This window comes from Drosophila albomicans, chromosome X, assembly GCF_009650485.2.
Source record: "Drosophila albomicans strain 15112-1751.03 chromosome X, ASM965048v2, whole genome shotgun sequence".
Taxonomy (NCBI): Eukaryota; Metazoa; Arthropoda; class Insecta; order Diptera; family Drosophilidae; genus Drosophila; species Drosophila albomicans.
In genome coordinates, this window is record NC_047627.2 from 33,027,750 (window position 1) to 33,042,913 (window position 15,164).

Here is a 15,164-nt window from a genome sequence, read left to right on the forward strand (position 1 = left end):
CGCGCTGCTTACAGCTGCTGCTGCTGCTGTCGCTGCTTGCTGCTTCGTCGGCGTCGGCGTTTTCGGTTTCGGTTTCAGTTTCTTGGTCGACGCTCGCCGGTTCGGTTCGGTTTACGGTTTCTGCGATTTGCAAACACGAGTAAAAACGGTTTTCGTTTGTTATTCTTTTTTAGTTGTTGTTGTTGTTGTTGTTTTCGTTTTTGGCTTAACGGTTTCTTCCTGCTGTCCTGCTCTCTTTCCGTTATTTTTTCGAATTCGATTTCTTCTTGTTGATTTCCAGTCAATTTATCGTTTTCCTCACTTTTTTTGTGTTTGTTGTTGTTGCTGCCCGAAGGAAAATCTCAACTGAAATTTGTACGAAATTTTGTATTTTTTGATGTTTATTAATTTCATATGAATTTATTTTTCCCCCATTTATTGTTGTTATTCTCATTTCTGCCTATTTCGTTGCGCGACTGTCTGTGTGTGTGTGTGTTTGTGTGTGTGTATTTTGTTTTGACTTTGACTTTTGAGCTGCCGCCTCATTTGTTGTCATTGCTGACTGTCTGTCAACCTCTTCACTACACACTTCACTCCCCACCAACCCCCCACGGTGTCAACAGATTGCGCCTAACTAGGTTGCCCTCCAATGCATCGTCGTTCTCATTGTTATGTTGAAAAAAAAAAAGAAAAAAAAAAAGCAGTAGCTCAACTGAACAACTCAGCGAGGGCTGCTAGAACAATAATTAACTCTGTGATGAATACATTTATTTATATATTTATAATCCCAAGACATGCCAATACTATTCAATACTATCACAAGATCGTAGCTGAATAAATGTTGAGCTTAACTCAGCGAGGGCTGCCAGAACAATAATTAACTCTGTGATGATCACATTTATATCGAAATATATTAATATTTATAATCCCAAGACTTGCCAATACTATTCAATAATATCGCAAGATCGTAGCTGTATAAATGTTGAGCTTAACTCAGCGAGGGCTGCTAAAACAATAATTGACTCTGTGATGAATCCATTTATATATCAAGATATATTTATATTTATAATCCCAAGACTTGCTATTCAATACTATCACAAGATCGTAGCTGTATAAATGTTGAGCTTTATTTGATCGCCAATTTATGGCAGTACTTTTGCTTTAATGAACAATCAGATTAAGAAATTGTCATTCATCCCTCAGTCAACCTATTATTAAAGTTTTCATTGTTTGCAGTGAAATCTTCAGAAAGATCAGTGTCATAAAAAAGTAGAATTCTCTCTACAAATGATCATGTTATTATAGTTATTATAGTTGAAGTGCGATTTTTAATATCTTGCACTTGGATTTATAAAATTCATGAATTTGAACAATCTACTTAGTTCTTAGAAATTACAATTTAAAATCTTGATTTCATTAAATGCTGTTTCACTACTAAATTCATTTGATGCCCCTTTCCAACCTAATGAGATTCAATTATACTCATATAAATCAATAATATTTTAGGTTTGCTGTAGCGAAGCTTCACTGCTTTGTCTCATGGCAACAGCGTTGATTTTTTATTTATTTCTCTCACTATTTTTGCTTTCATTGTTGTTTTTTATTTATTTAATTTTTGTTTTTTTTTTGTTTTTTTTTTATCATTTAGAGTTAATTTTTGTTCGTTTCACTCGTTGCGTCAAGCGTCGTCTAATTGTCAATACATTAAATAAACCAAGTTAATTACTTGTATTTTTTTTTTTTTTGTTGTTGTTGTTAAAGTTTTACACTCGCTGGTGCAAAAAAAAAAGAGCGCAAAAAAAATAATAAAACAAATTGAAAGTCAAGCGGCTAAAAGCGAAAAACAAAACGAAGAAGAAGCAACAAAAATGGTGAGTAAAAAACTGAAATAAATCTATGCAAATCCCTTTGGGACAATCATAAATAACGCATCAGTCAAAACAAATCATCTAACGAAGGAGATGGAGATGGAGAAGGGGCAGGGGAAGGGGAAGGAGACGGGGAAGGGGAATGCGATCGATGGCGAGTCTCGATGATAATCTTTCGACTCGAATCGTTTGTCATCTGTTTCTCGTTGTTTTCGTTGTTGTTGTTGCCCCAACCACATGCAACACACACACACACACTTGGAGAGTTTGGAGATCTCCATTCATAGAGTCTGTGTGTCTGTGTGTGTTTGTGGCACGTGGGCGGTCGCTCGCTTCACTTGGCTTGCAAACAGGTTGCCGCATTACGTATACGCCACACATGCCACGTCCGTTTACTGCTGCTGCTGCTTTGAAGTGTCTGTGTCTGTGTCTGTGTCTATCTATGTGTGTGTGTCGCTCGACGCCAAAGTTGGTGTAAGATTCATAGCGTGTGGAATTTTCGAGTGTTACAAACTAAAAAACAGAAAACAAACTCAAAACTGTCGTTTTCTTGAGCTTTTTACGAGCTGCCTACCCAAAAAGCACGCACACAAACAACAGTACCTCCTCCTCCTCCTCCCCTCTTCCTCTGCTCTTCCTCTGCTTCGTCTCTTCATTTGGCCCCGACTTTGCCATATTAGTATTTATGTTAATTATCAATACTAAACGTAAGAAAAGAGCCACAGCATACAAATAAAAGACGCACACCACACACCATTGAAAAACAATTCCAAAAAAACAAAAAAAAAAAACAATTTCCAATAGTTGAAGTTTTGGGCCTGGGCCACCTTCAGTGGGCGAACACGAAAACTTTCCCAAACAAAAATGAAATACAATAAAATAAAATAAATAATAATGTTTTGCAAGTGTCGACAACAAACACTTGAGCTAACGTCCCACGTCCGCCAGCTGGGAAAGCCAAAAAGTGACACTCCAAAGAAAAAACAAAAAAAAAATGAAAACAGTTCCAAGTCGAATTCGAATTCGAATTCGAGTCGAATTGAGTTGAACTAAGAGATCACAGATCCAGATCTAACGATGATCGCATAGAACTCGATAATCGAATTGTTTTTGTTATTTCGTTTTCTTTTTCTTTTTTGGAGCTCTGCTCTCTGACATCATTTAGCTGTCTTCTTCTTTTTCTTACATTCCAATACTTAATTTGGCAATCAATCGATCTGAATGATTCATTTTCACTTTCCTTAACAAAAACCGAAATGAGTTTGCTTTAAATATCATATTGATTAATTTCTCCATTAAGTACGCTCAGTTTCAGGTTCGGTTTCCAAGTAAATCTTTAAATACTTTAATTAACTTGTTTCGGTAATGTCTCTATAATAAATTTTTACAATTTATTTATTAAACCAGTATCATAAAATTGTAAAATATTTGAATTTTTGAAAACGAGAACCATAAAATGCTACACCCAAAAACTTTGCTTCCTTTCGAATGTTTTTTGTTTTTTGCATCATTAAAGTAAAAGTTTTGAACGCAGTTTTAAATCTTACTTTTTATATTTCTGAATATAAAATTGGATTAATTAAGCAAAAAATTGAAGAAAGTTTTCTTTACTGTCATAATCCTATTTGAAGCTGTAATTTTTTGTGCTCTCAAATTGAAAAGATTTGTGATAGTCATTTTATGCGATCTTAATACAAAGTGAATAGATTATTACTATTATTGTTTTCGAGTAGTAAAAATACCATAAAATACACTAAAGAGTAGCAAATATATTTAAAAAATAATATTTCATATCAGTTCTGGAGTTTTCAATTTGCTTCCTTTCGAATGTTGCATTTTATATTTCTGAATATCAAATTGTATCATTACATTAAAAGTTGTGACAAAGCTTTCTCAACTATCATAATCTTATGTAAAACTGGAATTGTTTGAATAGATTTGTGAAAGTCATTTTGTGCAAACTTAATACTAAGTAAATATACTATTATTATTATTTTCAATGCACTGTAAAAGTGCTATAAAAATAAAAATAAATATTGTAATCGTTGAGCTATTAAAATACACTTAAGAGCACAACATACATACAAAATAAACTTTTAATATCAGTTTTAAAGACTTCAATTTGCAATCGATTGACTTTGCATTCAGTTGAAAAAATAATTGCTGATCGATCTGCAATCTATTCATAGATTTCGCCCTATCAAATTTCAGCAGTGAAATAAATGAATTATCTATCGATCGATATTGATTCTATGTACAATATGCTGCCTGATTTTCCTACGCTTTCCATCCAATTTTCTTTCTTCTGTTGTATGCCAAATGTTAAGTGATCTTTTTTATGTTTTGGCCAATCCGTTGATTGACAGCTCTGATTGATGGCACTACAACAATTGCCTTTGTTTTTGTTTTTGTTTTTTGTTTTTTATGCCCAACACCTACACATAGATAGATAGACATAGATTCTGCTTTGAGTATGATTCATTTGTGCAATATTTTAATTATCGCATTTGAATAAGCAACAAATACAAATCGAAATGAATTGTTTTGACTTATTATTGCGGTTTCCTCGCAGCGCCTCATTATGGTTGTTAGTGTTTGCCTGCTTCGTTCGATTGTTGTTGTTGTTGTTCGATTTTGAAGGGGAAAACTATGCCGGCATAAATTGTTTACGCTTATTATTAATTGCTGTTGTTGTTGTTGTTCTGTTTGTTGTTGTTGCCGCTTCACTTGGCAACTTGGCAACAGCGCCGTCGGCTCTCTGATTGTTGCAATTAACTGATAACAGCTCGCAGAATTCTATGAAAATATGAAAATGAACTGCACTTCAGGTGCGTTGAGAAACTTTTCCTCCAAACAAATTTCTGATTCAACTTTTTCGAAATTATTTCAATTGCTTTTCTTTGCTATTATTAAATGTTGTTTAGTTTTGTAATATTCCAAATGTGCATTTAGTTTCGGTTTATTTATAATTCACGTATCCTGCTTCTTAGCATTTGTTTTTATATTCGGGTAAAAGGGCTGACAATCTGGTATATTTTAGTATTTTTATGTATATTATTTGGTTGACAAGCTGGCATATTTCGACCCTTTGGTATATTTTAGTATTTTTTAGGTATATTCTTCGGTTGACAATCTGGCATATTTCGACCCTTTGGTACATTTTAGTATTTTTAGGTTTATTATTTGGTTGACAATCTGGTATATTTCGACCACGATATACCAAATATGGCATTCTGTATATTTTAGTATGTTTCTGGTATATTATTCGGTTGACAATCTGGCATATTTCGACCATTTGGTATATTTTAGTATTTTTTAGGTATATTCTTCGGTTGACAATGTGGCATATTTCGACCCTTTGGTACATTTTAGTATTTTTAGGTTTATTATTTGGTTGACAATCTGGTATATTTCGACCACGATATACCAAATATGGCATTCTGTATATTTTAGTATGTTTCTGGTATATTATTCGGTTGACAATCTGGCATATTTCGACCCTTTGGTATATTTTAGTATTTTTAGGTATATTATTTGGTTGACAATCTGGTATATTTCGACCATGATATACCAAATATGGCATTGTGTATATTTTAGTATGTTTGTGGCATATTCCGACCCTTTAGTATATTTTAGTATTTTTAGGCATATTATTCGGTTGACAATCTGGTACATTTTGATGTTGATATACCAATTATGACTTTCGGTATGTTTTAGTAATTTTGTGGTATACTATTTGGTATATTTTAAGAATAATACCGCACTGTTTAGCTTTTATTTTAAATGAGTAGCGGGTATCTCAAAGTCGAGCAGATTTCTTGTTATATTTAATTTGCTATACAGAACGGCGTTCAGTAAACTTGCAAGTTTTAAGAGAGAAATGATGACGACATTCACATTTAACATTATCAAATGTTATGAACACTTCTAATTAATTTAAAAATAATATTCGCATCAAAAAAAAAACCTGACAGGGTAATTTCACGTCGCCTACGCTCGCTTTGTGAGGCATCGTGCTGAGTAAATGGTTCTTAGAATCATTAGAAGAGTTTATTGCCTTTGTTAATGAATTAGCTTAGCAGGTGAAATCCCGCGAGTTAAACAAATTGAAAACCACTAAAGCATTAAACAAATAAATAGGAAAACTAAAAACAAAAGCTAAGAATGTGAGCAATAATAAAATTAAATGGTTTTTTCTTGTACAATAAAATAAGTGTGACCAATGTACAGTCAAATTGGAGCTGTCAACTCTGCGTGAAATTGGAGATGCCAACTCTTTGCGAAAATTGAAAGCAAAAGCTAAATAATACTTTAGAGAGTGAGCAATAATAAAATTAAAGTGTGACCAATACGCTTGCAAATTGGAGCGGCCAACTCTGCGAGGAATTGGAGCTGCCAACTCAGATGTTTTCCATTGTTCTTTGTCTAAGCAGCGTATTTGCACTTCGGTGTGTAAAGGTTCAATGTACGTTTATCGTTTGTTGTTTATTCATGTCTTTAGCTTCTTGTTTTTATTGTGTTCTTTTTTTTTTTTGTGTGTGTTTTGTTTGCTCGTTTTTAAGCGCCAAATTGTTCATTAAATTTAACGCTGTCGTTTAGCTGCCTCTTGCCTTTTGTTGTTGTTGTGTAGGGCAAACTTCGCTCTCTTACTCGCAATTTGCGGCTCTCTTGGCTGCTGCTGTTTCAGTGTTTGAGTGTTTCATTTGTTTAATTCAATTCTAACTCTAGCGATGATCTAAGTGAGACGTCGTCGTCGTCGTCGTCGTCTTTGCCTTTTCTATGCAAAATGTTGATGTTGTTGCTGCTACACATCTGGCATAAAACAACAACTATAGCGAGTGCGCTGCCCACAATTTGCCAGTCGAGAAATTAATGTGCGTTTAATTCGTGCAAATTAAATTTGGAGAACACACACACACACTCATTGAATTACCCCGACAAAAGTGCAGTCGACGGGGCAATTGCCTTTAATTTACGAGCTGCTACGATTTTTCATTTTAATATTCGAAATTGTGCATTTTGATTTCAAATTGCGTTATCACATCCAAACGGAGAACTCAACAAATTCGCACTGTTTGTTGCAACATTGACACCATTTGCCATTTGCCTTAAATCGCCGTCGTGGGTGGCCCGAAAGAAAAAATAAATGGCAGACATTGCGACTTGCGACTTGCGACTTGTAAGGCTTTGGCCACGGACAAAAAAAAAAAGAAAAAAACACCTCAACTCAATTGAATTCACCTCCATTGTGATGGATCGGCATTGCCAAAATTGTTTATTATTGCCGCTGTTAATGTTTATTGCCTTCTAACTGTAATAACAATAATTCATTCACTTCAACTTTTAAGACTTGGCGAACACACTAAAGAAAAAAAACAAAAAAACAAAAACGATTAAACTTATCGCTGCATATCGATTAACTCGCGTTTCTGGAATTGGGAATGCCCCCCAAATTTGGCATAGGCACAACATTTATTATTGCAATTCAACTGCTGCTGCACTTTTTGGGCCGTAATTCATTTTAATATTTATGAATGTTTTCTTTGCACTTAATTGCTGCGAATTTGCAATTTTTCTTTAATTTCGCCATAAATTAACGTTGCCTACTTTTTGGCGTTGCAAACTTAACTCTGCCGATTAAAGTTGTTTTATGCTTTCTTCTCATTTTTGTTTTTGGAGAAAGGAATTCAAAATGATTCACAAATGATATAATCATCCCATTTCGATGACACATGGTCATCAGGTTAATGTTGGAAAACTCGTCAGCGTTTTAATCACCCAACTTTAATCTTTAACATAAATTTACACGTTTAATTCTTGCAAATAGGAACTCAATTAGATTTGATTTATCATTAGAACAGGTAGGAGAGCTACAGTCGAGATTTTGAAGCGCTGTTAATTTTAAAATATACCAAATAAATATTCCGCAAAAATGCAAAAGTTATACCAAAGGCATTATTTGGTATATTGTATAGTTCCACATTCAAATTACAAATCCACATTACATACCATTAAGTTAAAAATATACAAAGAAGTTGACGCTGATCAAGTATATATATATTCAAAAATATACCAAATGAATATACCAGACCAAAGTTATAATACCATTCTACTCTATGAGAAGCGGGTATACTAAATACATATACAAATAATGAGTTACTTGCGCTGCTTATACAACAACGATTTCCAGATTAATTGCTAGAAAACACACCTCAAAAACAAATACGAAATCAGGCAAGTTCATCGTATAAACGCGCTGGCAATCTTTTGATATGAACCCCGGACAACAACAACACACACATTACTTTATAATGTGCAATAAAAATGATTTAATGCTGATGCTCATCATTTTAGTATTAAATACATATTATATATTATTATTATTATTATTGTTCTTTGTGTTGCGGTCTGAGTTATGAGCTTTCGAGGGGTCTAGGGGTCTAGGGGAATCCACATTGGGGTCTCTCGACTCTGGAATTTGCATTGAGTTACGCAAATCTTTCTGTGTTGTTGCGGTTTATGAACTCAAGGCATGCCAATAACTGTGTGAGTGTGTGTACGTCGAGTCTTTAGATCAGACAAAAAAAAAATAAAAACAGTACTCCCAACATTCACTCACATTCAGGGGGCATTCATTCAGTCATTTAGTTATTCATTTAAGAAGCATTATGAAATATTTGAACGCCTTTCCCACGTGATTTTCATATTAATTACTCCATTTTCAATTCAATGTTTGTTTCCCTCTTTCTCTCTTCCCAAAATCTCAGTCGGAGCCGGCATCGATTTGTCACAAGTGCAATGAGGTCATACAGCAACGCATCATTACGGCCCTGGGCAAGACCTGGCATCCGGAGCACTTTGCCTGCAAGGACTGCAATCGCCCCATCACCGAGGCCACCTTCCACATACAGAGCGATGAGCCCGTCTGCTCCGATTGCTTTGTGAGCAACTATTCGGGCACTTGCTTTGGCTGCAAGCAGCCCATCTTGGAGGTGAGTTCTATACACTAGTCTATTGGTATTCAACACAGCGCAGCTTTTGTCCAGATATTCTGTAATCACTGTGAAATCTTTGCACCAGCCCACTCTACACTTAAGGGCTACAACCTTACACAACTCAACATTATCACACTCTTCAGTAGCCTACTTTCCAACTCTACTTTCCCTACTCTACTCTTCACTGCTCCTACTTTGCACTTGCAAACTCTCCACTCCACTAATACTCCAATGTCCAAATTCTCCACTACTCAACTATCCATTGACCAATACTCCGCTAATCCACTCTCCACTACCCTCCACCACTCAACTCTCCACTATCAATGATCTTCACTATCCAACTCTTCATTGTCGAACTCTCCACTACCAAACTATCTACTGCACGACTCTCCACTACCCAAATTCTGTACACTGCTCCGCTCCCCAACTCTCCATTAACGCTTACTCTTCCCTTTTCTACTATCCTCTCTCTTTGTCACCACACATATGCTCTCCACTGCCAGTTTATATTGCTGAATTCTCCACTACCCGAATCTCCAAAAGACTGTTATTTATTGCCCTTACCCCCACCACCATTCTCTACTACCTTGAATTCAATATAACCAAACTCTCCACTATCCAAATTCTTCACTATTCAACTATCCACTAATCAAATCTCCACTACCTCTGCGTTACCGAACTACCATTACCAAACTCTCCACTACCTATTTATGCTACTATGCGAATTCTTGGCTATTGAAATTATCCACCATTCAACTAGACTGCTCTCCATTACCCTCGACTTCTTCACTACCCAAATCTCCACTAGACTGCTCTTACATCCAATACTATCTCTACTACCTTTAATTCTATATAACCAAACTCTCCGCTATTCTATATTTATTTACCCTACATCGATATACTTAACAACCACATAACTTCACCGCAAATCACTCTGTGAAATCGTTTCTATTAAACACTAGCTCTCCAACAGTGTAAAGTCTACACCAGCCCAAGCTCAAACTGCATGGCAGACTTCTCTGCCCTCTCCGGATCGAAATACGCAATTGCATGGGGCACAGTCATCAAGATCAACATTGATGACATCGTCTGTCAAGGCGTCGTCTGTTTGCCATAAACTTTGGCGTTTTATGAACAGCAATTGTTATATGGTCAAATTGTCAACATTTCCTCATATGCTTCATCTGCTTCTTCTCTGTGTACGAGTATATACACCCAATAAACTTGTAATGCATAGCGTATATGAGAACAGCAAATGATATTATAATAATATCTATTTATATGATGACTCGCACAGCTTGTTTATCCAGCTACAAGCTAGTCAAGCAATCAGTTCTCTATCTCTATCTCTATCTGAATTTATCTAACTCTCTATCGCTATCTCTATCGCAATAACTGATACAATCAGTTTATTCATTGGGCAATTAGTGAACAGCTGTACATGATTCTAAATTTGTTCGTCGTCTCATGCTGAGCAAAAATTGTACAAGCAAAAATTAATGATGCTCATTTTATCATGTGAATTATTTTGGGTTAGGTCAGGATTGAACTTGAAGCGTGTGCAATATGATTCACAGATTAAATCTACCTATCTACATTTATATAATTTAACTGCATCTGCTTGCGATCAATGTCAAATAAGTCAAGTTTTCACATTGCGTATTATTATGCTAATCAATGATCATATATCAATTCAAATTATTGTTTTATAACTCAATTATAAATCCTACTTCAATATTATCTTAATGATAAAGCAGCAAATTGTTTTCCATTTCAAAGAAATTCATTAATCTATTCTATTGTGACTGCATTTATTGCTTCTTATAAAAGAATCATACAAGATGACGACTGAACACAATTGCCAGGGCTGCAGCAATGACAGGGAGTCAATAAATGAAAATTCAATTCTTGCATTGGTCGAATAAAAATGGAAAATGTTTATATATCAATTGAAATTATTGTTTTATAACTCAATTATAAATGATACTTCAATGTTATCAAAATGATAATGCAAAAATACATTCATTCATCTATTCTATTATGGATTCTTATAAAAGAGTTATACAAGATGTCGACAGAATATAATTGCCAGGGCTGCAGCAATCTCAGGGAGTCAATAAATAAATATAAATAGAATAGAGCATTCATAGTGCGATTATCACAACCTAAACATTGACTTGACGCCCACACACAATTCTATATATAAATATATATGCCACAAGGTCGTCGGCTGATTGGATGTGATGGGTGTGTCTGAGTGTGTATGTTCGATTGATTGGCTCTGATTAAACGCTTATCGAAAACTGATCAACAAATAATGTTCGATATATATTTTAATCTTTTCAGCGCACGATCAAGGCGATGGAACAGACGTGGCACGAGGAGTGCTTCGTCTGTGGCGGACCATGCAAGAAGCCTTTGGTGGGCACCTCGTTCTATGAGCGCGAGGGTCGTCCCTACTGTCGCATCGACTTTGAGCAACTGTTTGCGGCACGATGCGCCGGCTGCAGTCAGCCCATCACGGAGAATGCCATTGTTGCATTGAATGCCAAATGGCATCGCGATTGCTTCAAGTGCAAGGTGAGCAAAATCAACACAGAGAATGAGAGAAACGTTGAAGAGCTTATACTTTAAATAACTGATTCGTGTATATCGATCACCAATTGTCCGAATTTATGAGCCGACAATATAGAGATATATTTCAGAATCGAATATTAATATAATGCTTATACTATGCAACAATATTGGAAATGTTAAATTGCAGTTGACTAAATTAAAGAAAAATCAAGTAAGAAAGCTACAGAGAAGAGAGCTCGACGTTGAGATATAATCAATATATACAAAAAAAAAAATAATTAAAATATACCAAATAAATATACCGTAAATATATTAGAAATATACTAAATGCTATATTTGGTATTTGGCTAGAGTACTACATTAGAAATATACCATAGAGTGAAAAATATACCAGATTGTCAGCTAAAACTTGTCAGATAAAACTAAAAACCGTATTCAAAAGTATTTCCTAAAGAACTTCTACAATATTTATCCGATCGCAACCAAAATTTCAGCAATCACAAATACTGTAGTTATTATAGTCTGACCCAAAAATAAAACTTTAAAATTACACTTACTTATTATTTGATTTTTATCGGTTTGGGCACGCAGTCGAAATTTTTATCAATCAGCCTAGAAGTAGATTCTGTTCTTTAACTATCGCACAGCAATGAATAATGAAGCGTCTTGTGTTTAATATAAATTTAAAATGAAATTTGTTTGCTCAAACTTAAATAGTAACCTTGAAATGCTTTTCTCTCTGTGTAAATAATAGAATCTCAAACAATTTCTAATATCTTGCTTTCTAATTTCTGTTGCAGAAATGCGCCTCGCCCATTACGGCGAGCACGTTTGCCGTGGAGGATAATTTGCCGCTGTGCACGGCTTGCTCTGGCTAAGGAATGCTCTTACCTCCCACACACACACAAACACACACACACAAAGAAATACACCCACAAACAAACACGCACACAAGCACACACACACATCGATGTATATTATAGATGTTTATGGTATTTTGTAGAATTCGCAAATTGTTGAACAAACTTTAAAAACATAACACAAAATGAAATGAAATGAAATGAAAAGAAATGAACGGAAAGGTCAGGCAAGAATATAGATATATGGTATTCCCTCCTTTCTCTTGCTCTCTCTTTCACTCTCTCCCCTCTCCGTCTGGCAGACCACGCACTAAGCTATATACATATATAATATAATTTATGAAATGCAACAATTTGTACACGAGAAATGCATTTACTGAAGACACCTGCCACACAGAAAACTGTCAGAGTAGAAGAGTAAAAGAGAGGTGGGATAAAGAGACACAGAGAGGGGGAAGGAGGAAAGAGAGGAGGCCGCCTGTGCATTATTCAAATATTAAACTATATAATTGTATTTAGTTGTTATACACGCATGAACAAGAAACCTTTGACTAGCTCATCACGCCTTTCTTTCTCTTTTCTTACTCTCGATATATCTGTCTCGCTCGATCATGTTATCTCTTTCTAAATCGCATTGTTATTCTCAAAACAATCTTATTAAAATATAATACAAAATATATATTTGACAAATTAATCAATAATGATCACCGAGTCTTATTTCATTTTAAATGTGAGATCAGTGCTCTGTTGCTTTCTCGCTCTAGTTCGCAGCAATGCTATTGCGCTCTCTTTTTAAAGTGTGTAGAAAAAAGCATTCAAACGATCTAAACATACATCGATTATAGGAATTAATCACCCGATTGTTCAAATCTCAGATGGTATCAAAAGTAGTTATGTATTCTGAATTTTCACTAAGCATTTTGATAGGTCGAGAACGAAGTTAAGTTGTAGCAACATTCCATTACCCTACTCTCCACTATCCTACTCTCTAGTATCCTACTCTCCACTATCCTACTTTCCATCTTCACACTCTCCTTTTTTAGCCTCCACTTTCCTACTCTGCACCATTCTACTCTCCACTTTCCTGCTAAGGATTCTACGCTACACTTTCCTCCTCACCATTCTTCTACTCTCCACAATTCTACTCTTCATATCCCTACTCTCCACTATCCTACTTTCCATCTTCACACTCTCCTTTTTTAGCCTCCACTTTCCTGTTAAGGATTCTACGCTACACTTTCCTACTCACCATTCTTCTACTCTTCACTTCCCTACTCTCCACTATCCTACTCTCCACTATCCTACTCTCCACTATCCTACTCTTCACTATCCTACTCTCTAGTATCCTACTCTGCACTACCCCACTCTCTAGTATCCTACTCTCCGCTCTCCTACTTTCCATCTTCACACTCAACTTTTTTAGCCTCCACTTTCCTACTCTGCACCATTATACTCTTCACTTTCCTGCTAAGGATTCTACGCTACACTTTCCTCCTCACCATTCTTCTACTCTCCACAATTCTATCACTTCACTTCCTTACTCTGCACTATCCTACTTTCTAGTATCCTACTCTCCACTATCCTACTCTCCACTATCCTACTCTCCACTATCCTACTCTCCACTATCCTACTCTTCACTATCTTACTTCCACCTTCATACCATCCTTTTTTAGCCTCCACTTTCCTACTCTACACTATTCTACTCTCCACTTTCCTGGTGAGGATTCTACGCTACACTTTCCTCCTCACCATTCTTCTACTTTCCACAATTCTACTCTTCACTTCCCTACTCTCCACTATCCTACTTTCTAGTATCCTACTCTCCACTATCCTACTCTCTAGTATCCTACTCTGCACTATCCCACTCTCTAGCATCCTACTCTCCACTATCCTACTTTCCATCTTCACACTCTCCTTTTTTAGCCTCCACTTTCCTACCTTGCACCATTCTACTCTCCACTTTCCTGCTGAGGATTCGACGCTACACTTTCCTCCTCACCATTCTTCTACTCTCCACAATTCTACTCTTCACTTCCCTACTCTCCACTATCCTACTTTCTAGTATCCTACTCTCCACTATCCTACTCTCCACTATCCTACTGTCCACTATCCTACTCTGCACTATCCTACTTTCTAGTATCCTACTCTCCACTATCCTACTCTCCAGTATCCTACTCTCCACTATCCTACTCTCTAGTATCCTACTCTCCACTATCCTACTCTCTAGTATCCTATTTTCCATCTTCACACTCTCCTTTTTTAGCCTCCACTTTCCTACTCTGCACCATTCTACTCTCCACTTTCCTGCTGAGGATTCTACGCTACACTTTCCTCCTCACCATTCTTCTACTCTCCACAATTCTACTCTTCACTTCCCTACTCTCCACTATCCTACTTTCTAGTATCCTACTCTCCACTATCCTACTCTCCACTATCCTACTCTCTCGTATCCTACTCTCCACTATCCTACTCTCTAGTATCCTACTCCCCACTATCCTACTTTCCATCTTCACACTCTCCTTTTTTAGCCTCCACTTTCCTACTCTGCACCATTCTACTCTCCACTTTCCTGCTGAGGATTCTACGCTACACTTTCCTCCTCACCATTCTTCTACTCTCCACAATTCTATCACTTCACTTCCCTACTCTGCACTATCCTACTCGTAACTCCCCTTTTCTCCACTTCCCCACTCATCTTCATCTTCATATTCTCCCTTATCTTAGCATCCACTCACCTACTCTGTACTATTTTACTCTACACTTTCGTGCACACCATTTTCCTACTCTCAACTTTTCTATTCTCTTTTTCTCTAATCTCTATTTCCTCACTCTCCGCTGTTGACAGCTTTCATAAACTTATATCGATTATAGGAGTTAATAATAGA

At 36.1% G+C, this 15,164-nt stretch overlaps 1 protein-coding gene across 2 annotated transcripts; it reads left to right on the forward strand.

Moving 5' to 3' along the window:
• Nucleotides 1-91: 91 nt before the first annotated feature.
• Nucleotides 92-12,980, forward strand: LOC117577749 (transforming growth factor beta-1-induced transcript 1 protein). 2 transcript variants are annotated; one of them, XM_052005575.1, is made up of 5 exons: nucleotides 92-139; nucleotides 1,741-1,850; nucleotides 8,615-8,839; nucleotides 11,189-11,422; nucleotides 12,220-12,980. In XM_052005575.1, exons 2-5 carry the CDS (start codon nucleotides 1,848-1,850, stop codon nucleotides 12,295-12,297), a joined length of 540 nt encoding a protein of 179 aa, XP_051861535.1. In that variant the 5' UTR covers nucleotides 92-139; nucleotides 1,741-1,847; the 3' UTR covers nucleotides 12,298-12,980. The 2 variants fall into 2 exon arrangements, with proteins under 2 accessions (XP_051861535.1, XP_034118552.1); XM_034262661.2 differs by lacking the exon at nucleotides 92-139 and adding an exon at nucleotides 261-354.
• The last annotated feature ends 2,184 nt before the right edge of the window (nucleotides 12,981-15,164 follow it).